The sequence below is a fragment of the Dreissena polymorpha genome, chromosome 13 (assembly GCF_020536995.1).
Source record: "Dreissena polymorpha isolate Duluth1 chromosome 13, UMN_Dpol_1.0, whole genome shotgun sequence".
NCBI classification, from domain to species: Eukaryota; Metazoa; Mollusca; class Bivalvia; order Myida; family Dreissenidae; genus Dreissena; species Dreissena polymorpha.
Window position 1 is genome coordinate 64593525 of NC_068367.1, and position 12137 is coordinate 64605661.

At 37.1% G+C, this 12137-nt stretch overlaps 1 protein-coding gene across 1 annotated transcript in view; it reads left to right on the forward strand.

Moving 5' to 3' along the window:
• LOC127855273 (holocytochrome c-type synthase-like) overlaps window positions 1–10868 on the forward strand; it is a 30509-nt gene extending 19641 nt beyond the window's left edge. The window contains exons 5-8 of the mRNA XM_052390723.1: window positions 213–360; window positions 7400–7520; window positions 8848–8931; window positions 9364–10868. Coding sequence (XP_052246683.1) covers window positions 213–360; window positions 7400–7520; window positions 8848–8931; window positions 9364–9655 — 645 coding nt within the window. The 3' untranslated portion in view covers window positions 9656–10868. The remainder of the gene's footprint in view (window positions 1–212; window positions 361–7399; window positions 7521–8847; window positions 8932–9363) is intronic.
• Window positions 10869–12137: the final 1269 nt, after the last annotated feature.

Here is a 12137-nt window from a genome sequence, read left to right on the forward strand (position 1 = left end):
TTGACAATTTTTAAACATCTTTTTGTTTAAACATCGTAAAAAAACTGGTCATTCATTATATATTTAATCAATGAGTACCGCAGTTCACTCATTTGATACTTAAGTTGATGTTCACTTTGATGAAAACACAAATTTTAGTCTGGAAATACGGAATATCGTTTACAGAATGTTGATGGCCATGGTGGCAAAATGGTGTTTCTTTTATGTTTCAGATGCCCCCACCCAACCAGCGCCCTGCCCCAGACCAACCCTTCCCCCTCTCAACCAACCGTCAGATGTCCAGCATCCCAAAGGCTGGAACTGAGGAGAACTGGGTCTACCCCTCACAGCAGATGTTCTGGAATGCCATGCTGAGAAAAGGTGAGTTAACTTGAGTCCTGTTCTGAGAAAACTCGGTGTAATGCATGTGTGTATAGTGTCGTCCCAGATTAGCCTGTGCAGCCCGCACAGGCTAATCAGGGACGACACTTTCTGCTTTTATGACATTTTTCGTTTAAATGAAGCATCTTCTTAGGAAAAATAAAATTTAGGCGGAAAGTCTCATCCCTGATTAGACTGCACAGGCTAATCTGGGACGACACTTTACGCACATGCATTATGCCCAGTTTTCTCAAAACGCGACACATTTGTACAACCCCAGTGAGTAGGAGGCATTGAGACATGAACTTTTCTGTGCGTATGTATGTGTGTCTGTATGTCCTGAAGCATTTGTTTTGAAAAATGCTTTAACTACTCATGGTTTTGATCTCGCTGAAATGTTCAGTGTTGAATGACCTTAATGTGTAGATGATCAGAATGAAAGGAATATGGGCTGTGACTATTTTTGTCAAAATTATGTCCCTTTGTCAATTTTTTAAACATTCAATAAACAGTCAACTGGAGCTTTTTTCAAGTCCTTTTTCGGCGTCAGCTGTATACGCCAGCTTTTCACCTTAGCCTGACCTTTGTTAGCGTCCAGTAGAATTCAAATAAAACTTCCCGCGGCCAAGTACAGATGAATACACTTCATTGACTGCATTGGCTGATTTGATAATACCACTAGAACATTGGAAACATGTCCGCGTCTTTGTAACACTGTTTTACTGCGTGTTCAGCATGAAACAGTTTTATCTCTAATAAAAAGGCTTTATAGATAGAACAGTTTTACACTCAATCTCGACATCAATACAGTTTGTGCGTACATCTTTTATTTTCAGAGGATTTTCAGCGCGAGAACGTTGTGTACTTAAAGGCCATGTTCTCATATTTAGTACTGACTTCCATATTCCTGTCAACATGTTATATGTAAAAGTATAAAGAGCAGTGGAAGCGATGCCTCACTTTAATGTGTTGCATTTCAACCCGCGAGGTATAAGGGGTCAGTTCGCGGTTAGTGTGTTTGAATGTCAGAGTTTATATACAGGTCAGACCTTCTGTGCTGTTCGGAGTTCGCGGTCAGTTATATAATAGTTATATAATAAAGACGCTATAGCGTAAACTAGGTGAACCGGAATTTTCTTTACCACCAGAAAGATGTGAAATGAAGATATCCAGCGATATTATTTTATGGCATGTCAATAATAGATTCTTAATGTGTTTTCAACAATACCATGATAAATATTATTTTTAATTAATTAACAAGAATTATTCCATCATATTTACTAATGTATTATTGCAGCATATTGACTAATGTATTAAGTATGAGCGCGATGATTCTCGATACTGTTAATAATCGAATCAAATACACGTAGCAATTCCCGATAAACCACTCAAACAGGTTTGTTCGAAGAACGCGCGTATACATATTTAAAATATGTACGGAGACTTTGCGTGTGGCCGGTTGACTATGGTTTTCTTTTTTGTATCTATAGGTTTATGACCAGCAATATGTAATAATGTAAAATAAGCCGCGAAAACTCCGCGTAACATCCCGTACTGCGTTTGATGCAGCTAAAAACTGCACAGAAAAAGATATTAGCTAAACTTGATCTCATTCATTTAAATCTTTACCTTCCATAAACTTCAACCACAATCAACGCCGTATATCTTTTTTAAAGATATTTCTTGTTATATAATAAGAGGGTTGATCCTTTCAAAACTACAAAGTTGAATATCCTGACTGTGTTAATAATTGTTCACTTTTTATTAAAATGAATATATTTACGCCATTAATGTATACGCTCAAAATGTTGTGTTTTCAATTCCTGAATTCCTTTTTCAACCGGAGGGGGGGGGGATAATTCTCGGCCTTTCTACACATTACACTGGCTGCCAGATCCGCTTGCATACTTACCTTTTTTTAGAGCAATGTCATATGCTGTTGTTTCTCAATCAAAATTGGTCGTTGAAGGTGTGTTATTAGTTTGCTGATTTTGGAAATGGTGTGGTTCTGATGAAAAAGATTATCCAAGGAATTATTGTCTTAAGGCTAATTTCTTTGACTGACAACTCTGTCAAAATAAAATGTATGTGGCTAATACTCTGACTATCTTGGATACAAATTAGAAAACAATTCCAGTTTCTGAATGGTTAAGGAAGATCAATTGTCCCGGTAATTCAAAATACATGTGAAACAAGACATGTGTTTGTAAGAAACACAATGCCCCCTACAGCGCCGCTTTGATAAATGTTTTTTATGCTCCCCAAAATATTTGGGGGGGGAGCATATAGTCGCAGCTTCGTCTGTTGGTCCGTGTTTCCGTGTGTCTGTCTGTGCACAATTTTTGTCCAGACTATTTCTCAGCAACTAATGACCGGAATTCAATTAACTTTTATGGGAAGCTTCACTACCAAAAGGAGATGTGCTTATTATCAGCCGGTTCTGGTCAGATGATTTTTACAGAGTAATGGCCCTCTGAAATTTTCCATTAACTGTGAAGTGCAATTCTTGTCCGGGCTATTTCTCAGCAACTAATGACCGGAATTCAATGAAACTTAAGGTGAAGCTTCACTGCCAAAAGTAGATGTGCATATTATCTGCGGGTTTTGGTCGGATGATTTTTCACAGAGTTATGTCCCTTTGAAATTTTCCATTAACTGAACATATAGTGCAATTCTTGTCCGGGCTATTTCTCAGCTACTAATGACCAGAATTCAATGAAACTTTATGGGAAACTTCACTACCAAGAGGAGATGTGCATATTATCAGCGGGTTCTGGTCAGATGATTTTTCACAGAGTTATGGCCCTTTGAAATTTTCCATTAACTGTGAAGTGCAATTCTTGTCCGGGCTATTTCTCAGCAACTTATGACCGGAATTCAATGAAGCTGTATGGGAAGCTTCACTACCAAGGGGAGATGTGCATATTATCAGCCAGTTCTGGTCGGATGATTTTTCACAGAGTTATGGCCCTTTGAAATTGTCCATTGTACATACAGTGCAATTCTTGTCCGGCCTATTTCTCAGCAACTAATGACCGGAATTCAATGAAACTTTATGGGAAGCTTCACTACCAAGAGAAGATGTGCATATTATCAGCAGGTTCTGGTCGGTTGATTGTTCACAGAGTTATGGCCCTTTGAAATTTTCCATTTTACATATAGTGCAATTCTTGTCCGGGCTATTTCTCAGCTACTAATGACCGGAATTCAATGAAACTTTATGGGAAGCTTCACTACCAACAGGAGATGTGCATATTATCAGCAGGTTATGGTCGGATGATTTTTAGCTCATCTATTTTTTGAAAAAAAAATATGAGCTATTGTCATCACCTTAGCGTTGGCGTCGTCGTCCTGTTTAGTTTTGCGTTTAGTTCCACTTTTCTCAGAAAGTATCAATGCTATTGCATTCAAACTTGGTACACTTACTTACTATCATAAGGGGACTAGGCAGGCAAAGTAAGATAACTCTGGCGTGCATTTTGACAGAATTATGTGCCCTTTTTATACTTAGAAAATTGAAAAATTTTGTTAAGTTTTGTGTTTAGGTCCATTTTATTCCTTAAGTATCAAAGCTATTGCTTTCATACTTGCAACACTAACTAACTATCATAAGGGGACTGTGCAGGCAAAGTAATGTAACTCTGACTGGCATTTTGACAGAATTATGTGCCCTTTTTATATTTAGAAAATTGAAAATTTGGTTAAGTTTTGTGTTTAGGTCCACTTTATTCCTACAGTATCAAAGCTATTGCTTTCATACTTGCAACACTTATTAACCACACGTGAAGGGCGCGTGGCCAAGTCACTTTAACACTATCAATCTGTCATAAAACAATTTTTTTTATCATATTGACCAAAAAAAAAATTTAAAAAAAAAAAAATTCTGATATGTTATATATGAACATATCAGAATTTTTTTTTTTTTTTTTTTTTTTTTTTTTTTTTTTTTTTTGGTCAATATGATAAAAAATGTTGTTTTATGACAAATTGATAGTGTTAAAGTGACTTGGCCACGCGCCCTTCACCTGTGTTATTTACTATCATAAGGGGACTGTGCAGGCAAATTATGTAACTCTGACTGGCATTTGGACGGAATTATGGGCCCTTTATACTTCGAAAATTGAAAATTTGGTTAAGTTTTGTGTTTTGGTCCACTTTACCCCTAAAGTATCATAGATATTGCTTTCATACTTGGAACATTCGCAAACTATCATAAGGGTACAGTAAAAGGACAAGTTGCATAACTCTGGTTGTCATTTTTACGGAATTATGGCCCTTTTTTGACTTAGTAACTTTGAATATATGGTTAAATTTTGTGTTTCGATCCACTTTACTTCTAAAGTATCAAGGCTATTGCTTTCAAACTTCAAATACTTTCATGCTATCATGAGGTTACTGTACCTGGCAAGTTGAATTTTACCTTGACCTTTGAATGACCTTGACTTTTAAGGTCAAATTATTAAATTTTGCTAAAATTGCCATAACTTCTTTATTTATGATTAGATTTGATTGATACTTTGACAAAACTACTCTTACCTGACATACCACAATAGACTCCACCCAAACCATCTTCCGTGCCCCCCCCCCCCCCCCCCCCCCCCCGGTCACAAATGACCACCACACCCACACACTAAACCCCCCACCCCACCATCCCAATTTTTAAAAAACACAAATATTTATTTTTATTATTTTATTTTTTTGGAAATACCGTCCAACCATCGCACCCAAGAATCCCCTCCCCCACACCCCCCACCCCCACCCCGAATTTTTTTTTATTTTTTTTTCGCATTTTTGGAAGATAATGTAATAAATGTCCACACCCCCACACTATACGACCCCTCTTCACTCCACCCCTCCCTCCTTTGTGATTGAAATTGAGAGTCCCTTCACCTTTAAAAATAAAATAGATGAGCGGTCTGCATCCGCAAGGCGGTGCTCTTGTTTACAGAGTTATGGCCCTTTGAAATTTTCCCATTGTACGTATAGTGCAATTCTTGTCAGAGCTATTTCTCAGCAACTTATCACAGGAATTCAATGAAACTTTATGGGAAGCTTCACTACCAACAGGAGATATGCATATGACAAAAAAACAACTTTGGGGAGCATCACCCGTCTCCGACGGTTTCTTGTTTACCTTTGACCTTGAAGGATGACCTTGACTTTCCACCACTCAAAATGTGCAGGTCCATGAGATACACATGCATACAAAATATCAAGTTGCTATGTGAAGGGACATAGAACTTATGAGCATTTTTCGAAACCTAAACGTGAAACCTAAACGCAAAGTGTGACGGAAAGACGAACGGACGGTCCGATCACAATATGCCCTCCTTCAGGGGTATACACAAATCGTGATCTCATTGTCCTTTGGTAAAGTGTTGTTTATTTAAGCATAGTAAATGACACTGAATAATGGCTGACTGTTCTTACTATAAACATGGAGCAAAAATACCAAGAATGCCAGCATCTTTCACATGGATCTGGAAATAAAAAGACAAAAATTATGGAGTTCACCAAAAGTAAAAGTGTCAAAAGGGGGGTTTTAAAAATAAAGTTTTTGTTAAAAAGTTCAATCAAGTGTTCATTTCTCTGTCTGTGGTAAGAAGTTTTTCACCTCATTATGCGCTTCTGGTTGTCCAAAATCAGTAAGTTGATACATTTTTCCTTCCCTCAGACTTGTCCCCTATCTTATCTTATTCCTGTTAATTGTATTGCAAATTGCTTGTAAATATCACAGGTGTAATATCTAAATGTGTTCATTATTGTTTAAAAAGGGATTATGTGTGCTGCTGATCTGGCAGAATATTTCCAATTTTCATTCTGTTCAAAAGTTTAGCTTTATAACTTTTGGGTTATTATTTAATCTAAAATCTTTAATGCAGGACTTGATCTTTATGCCCCCCTTCGAAGAAGAGGGGGTATATTGCTTTGCTCATGTCGGTCGGTCTGTCGGTATGTCGGTCTGTCGGTCCGTCCACCAGGTGGTTGTCAGACGATAACTCAAGAACGCTTGGGCCTAGGATCATGAAACTTCATAGGGACATTGATCATGACTCGCAGATGACCCCTATTGATTTTGAGGTCACTAGGTCAAAGGTCAAGGTCACGGTGGCTCGAAATAGTAAAATGGTTTTTGAATGATAACTCAAGAACGCATATGCCTAGGATCATGAAACTTCATGGGTAGATTGATCATGACTCGCAGATGACCCCTATTGATTTTTAGGTCAAAGGTCAAGGTCACGGTGACCCGAAATAGTAAAATGGTTTCCGGATGATAACTCAAGAATGCATATGCCTAGGATCATGAAACTTCATGGGTAGATTGATCATGACTCGCAGATGACCCCTATTGATTTTGAGATCACTTGGTCAAAGGTCAAGGTCACGGTGACCCGAAATAGTAAAATGGTTTTCGGATGATAACTTAAGAACGCATATGCCTAGGATCATGAAACTTCACAGGTAGATTGATCATGACTCGCAGATGACCCCTATTGGTTTTGAGGTCACAAGGTCAAAGGTCAAGGTCACGGTGACCCGAAATAGTAAAATGATTTTCGGATGATAACTCAAGAACGCTTTTGCCTAGGATCATGACACTTCATAGGTACATTGATCGTGACTCACAGATGACCCCTATTGATTTTCAGGTCAAAGGTCAAGGTCACAGTGACAAAAAACGTATTCACACAATGGCTGCCACTACAACGGACAGCCCATATGGGGGGCATGCATATTTTACAAACAGCCCTTGTTAATACAAATTTAAATCAGCTTTTCTGACATGATTCTCATTGATTTTGCCACAGAGTACCACACAATAAAATGGTCATAAATAAACTGTACAATAAATTATAAAAAAAGTATCAATCCTGAACAGAGTTAATTGATTGACGTTATTACAATAAACATAGTAATTTTCAAATCATGTTAAAATGACAATAATTTGTATATAATCATTCAAAATGGCCTCACAAACAAATTACAAAAATAATCAATCTGTTCACTTGTTAATTTCTTATCTCTGTCTCTGTAGGTTGGCGCTGGAAGGAGGATGATATAGGTCAGAATGACATGGCCCACATCATCAACATCCACAATGCCAACAACGAGCAGGCCTGGCAGGAGGTGCTCAAATGGGAGGCTTTCCATGGAAGGTAAAACCATAAAAGGGTGTCAAGTTGTGTTTTGTTTAGCTCATCTGAGCACAAAGTGCTCAACTTTGTACTAGTTATCTCTCTAGAGGACTGCATTTTTCATCCAATCTTGATGAAACTTGGTCAGAATGTTTCTATATTGTAATGACCCACCCCCACACCCATTATATGCTTAAATGCTTTATTGTTTACTGTTATACTTACGTGGAATGCAGTCTCCAAAGTTATACTACTAATGATTATGATGATGATGATGATAATTGCACTTACCTTGTTATTCGTGTAAGGCTTGCAATGTCCATTGTTTACATCCTTTTAACACAATAATCCATTTCATTTCCATGACTTATTCCGTAATACCACGAATTATTAACTGCACTAACAGAACTATTAGTATTATGTGTATTGTTTCCATTTCGATCCTGTTGTTTATTGACAAGCCATATTTATGCATTATTATGTAAATGTTATGCATAAATCTGACCTGTCATGGCCGCTATGACACAGAATTTGCCAGCATCATTGTGGATTCTGACAGCTCAGGCTGACGGATTCTGATTGGATGATTCCCGAGCTGTCAGAATCCTATTGGTTTATTGTTATTATGCTGGCAGGCTGTCATATGGTCATTGGTCAGTTAAGGTCACGTGGGCACTTTCCAGAAAGTATATAAGGGCGCTATAATTTGAATTTGACAGCACAACTTCCATCTTGGTAGCTCCACTTGTCTGGGCAGTAAAGTGAGTAAAAACATCTTGGGTAACTAAAAAATAACTTGTAACGTATTTCCGAGAAAGTGTCCACCAAACTTGTCTAATTTTGCAATAACATATTAAACCTACTAAATAAATATATTATTTAAACTGCTACACGTCTTGTTATAAGAACATAATACCCTAAAAGCTAAAAAAAAAACATCCTGACGGACGCCACAATATTTACATAATATCGGGTAGAGTCTGAGATACATGTGTTAGAAAACTAGCTCACTTGTTCTTATCGTAGAAAAACCTTTTTACCAGTCTAGAGGCCACTTTAATTACTCAATATTGATCAAATTTGGTCAGATTGTTTGACAATAAGTATGTATAACTGCATTTGTGCACTTATGCTGCATTATGTTTTCAATAGTTACACTGTTGATGTTTGCTAAAATTGTCTTGTATCATAGTGTCTTAAAGTACCTAACTCACTTGAGTTCAAATATTGTTGACATAAATTATTGCGCATGTAACTTCTTCAACTTGCATTCAAAACATTTTGTAGAGACATATACTTTTTCGATAGGATTAAATATAAACTAATTTAAAATCAAATTATTTTGCAGGGAATGTCAGCATCCAAAGCTAAAGAAATTTGGTGGATTGGCCACAAAGTTTTCACCAAGGGCAAGAATGAGGAGCTGGATGGGGTAAGCATTAAGTACATAATCTTGACCTTTTAGCTCACCTGGGCGTTACAAGGTCAATCCTTTAAAATACCTTAGAAGCCTTATATAAGTCCCAATTTTGATTCAATATATAACGAAACTCTGTAATGAACTTCTGTATATTTACATTATCTAGACCAAGTCTTAATCTGAGTGAACAGGGGTCAAAAGTAGGTGATCAGATAAAAAAATTGTTGCTCTAGAAACCTCAAAGTCCTATTGTGAAACTCTATTGTACTTTAAAGATTTATTTATATGTGTTGAAAGTTGTTGATAAGCATTTGCACGTCAATAATAATCTAAAATAAATTTAAAAACAACATTTCAACATCTGAATTCTTAATTGTTCTTGTCCATAACTTTTGTCAAAACTACTATTAAAAAATATAACCTTCTATTCTTATCTTCATGCAGTTATGAGCTGCCCTTTGATCGCCACGACTGGATTGTAGATCGCTGTGGGGAGGATGTCAGATACATCATAGACTATTACGACGGAGGCAAGGTGGACATGACAAACTACCAGTTCACCATTCTAGACGTACGGCCTGCCTTCGACTCGTTTGGGGCGGTTTGGGACCGGTCAAAGGCTGCGTGGATGAGGTGGTGGTACTCGTCTCGAATGGAGCAGGACAATATCTCTGTCACACATGCGCATGAGCACACAAACAACAATGCCAAATCAACTTCTGGGCCATCCACTTGACACTTATGATCTTGTTTAACAGTTGATTGATTGTAATGGGTGTCAATTTAAGATTGTGTTTGATTGAAAACTCCAGATTTTACATTTAACAACATGGGTTTTGCCTTGAGTCAAACTCCCTGATTTTCCATTTCTTTGAAGATGTTTGAAGGGTTTTTCATTAGGGGAAGGTAAGCAAAGTATAAATTGCTTCAATACTCAATTTTTTAAACACCATTTACTCAGTTTTAATGTTTTGAGTGAATTGCTATATTTGTGTAATCCAGATTTCATCATCTTTGTAATTTGTGTTACAAAATTTGTTTGTAAACACTTTGCATTAAATGGTTCAACAGTATTATTTGTGAAAGCACCGTGATAATAAGCATTTTAAATAAAGTAATCTGCAGGTATGTATAAATCCAAATGCAAATGAATGATATTATTCAAAGACCCTTTGCAACTATGAATGTCATCATATTAAGTTTGTTATAAACAGACTACAATGAATGTGGACTGATTTTATTTAATGACCTCATTAGAAGGTGGTATAAAGCTGAATTTAAGTTTGTATATCTTTAGCAAAATTCTTGTCTCGGCCATAACTTTGTGATATGTTTATGAGTTTTGAAATACCCTGGCATAGATGTCAACTTTCATAATGTGTCGCGTGTAACATTTTTCTCAAAGGTCAAGGACACATTTACAGGTCGAAGGGCAAATTAAGTCATTAAAGATCATGATTATTCTTGTCTCAGTAGTAACTTTGCCATTTATACTCTGATTAATAAATACTCTGCCACAAATGTCAACCATCATATGACATGTAAATTCTTTATCAGTCTTCCAACCTCATAGATCAAGGTCTGCCTTAAAGGTCAAGATTCAATATTGCGCCATATAAGACCTTGTCTTGACTGTAAATGTGTCATGCATCATTTTAAGATAAATTACATTTATGATCACTTTAAGGAGGCAGAGTGTTGCTTGCATCACCGGTATCCCTTCTTTAAAGGTCAAGGTCATGTTTAGGGGTCAAAAGTAACATTGGGCCATAAAACAGCATGGTTTTGACATGTGTGGTGTTTTGAGACAAACGCAGAAAGCAGGGGCTTCTATGCCATATTTACACTTACATGTTATCACATGGTGTCTTACTTACTGAACTGAGTGTGAATTCATGTCTAAACACTTTGATATAAACATCATACAATAAATACAGATTTACACAAAACTACAAATGTTTGTGTTGGTTCATTCAGTTTTTCAATTTTCATACCACTACCGACAAAAGATCGTTACATTTTTTATCTTAAACAAATGATACATTGTTGTGTTTTGTATATTCCATTGTAAGCTCACCTTAGCAATCCGTGGCACGAGTCCATGAAAAGGTATGGTAGATGTGGATTTGATATAGCCTGTCCTGATATCCGTCGGATTTTTGTGTTGCTCTTGCCAAAAAAGTATAGCTGCTTTGGAGAATTAAATTAACCATTATATTAACCAGCATGCAAACTTGCGCATCTCAATTATTTGGTTCGGACCTATCTGACATGCATAGCTATGATCCTTTTTAACCAGGTTTTCCGAAGGAAAAAACTGGTAATTAGATTGGCGAATGTTGGCGGCAGGCGGAACAAGCTTGTCCGGGTCATAAATTTGTCGTTCATTGTGAGATATTAAAATCATTTGGCACATTTGTTCACCATCATTAGACGGTGTGTCACGCGAAAGAATTACATGGATATCTCCAAGGTCAAGTTCACACTTTGAGTTCAAAGGTCAAAAATGGCAATAAATGAACTTGTCCGAGCCACAACTATGTCATTCATTGTGAGATTTTAAAATCATTTGGCACATTTGTTCACCATCATTGGACGGTGTGTCACGCGAAAGAATTACGTCAATAGCTCCAAGGTCAAGGTTGCCACGACTAAAAATAGATTGATTTTAAACAAGGGGGTAACTTTGAACAATCACATTGTTGAGTTGGTGTCCCTTTATCATACTTTTTTACTATTGAAATCGCACCGTCCGTTAGTTAGTCAAGTCTGTTAGTCCCTCCGGATTAGTTTCCGCTCAATAAGTCCAGCAATTGTCATCAGATCTTCACCAAACTTCATGAAAATGTGTAAGGCAATAACATCACGGTCAAGTTCGATAATTGGCCGAATTCACCCAGACACTGCTGAGTTACAGCCCTTGAATCATCGTAAAATTGGGTTTTATCTGGTTTCAGCTCAATAACTCTAGCAAATGTCATAGGATCTTTGCCCCACTTCATGAAAATGTGTAAGGCAATAACATCTAGATCAAGTTCGATAATCGACCCAGACACTACTTAGTTAAGGCCCTTGAATCATCGAAAATTGCGTTTTTTCTCGTTTCCGCTCAATAACTCGAGCAATTGTCATAGGATCTTCGCCACACTTCATAAACATGCGTAAGGCAATAGCATCTAGGTAAAGTTCGATAATGGGCCAAATTGACCCAGACACTC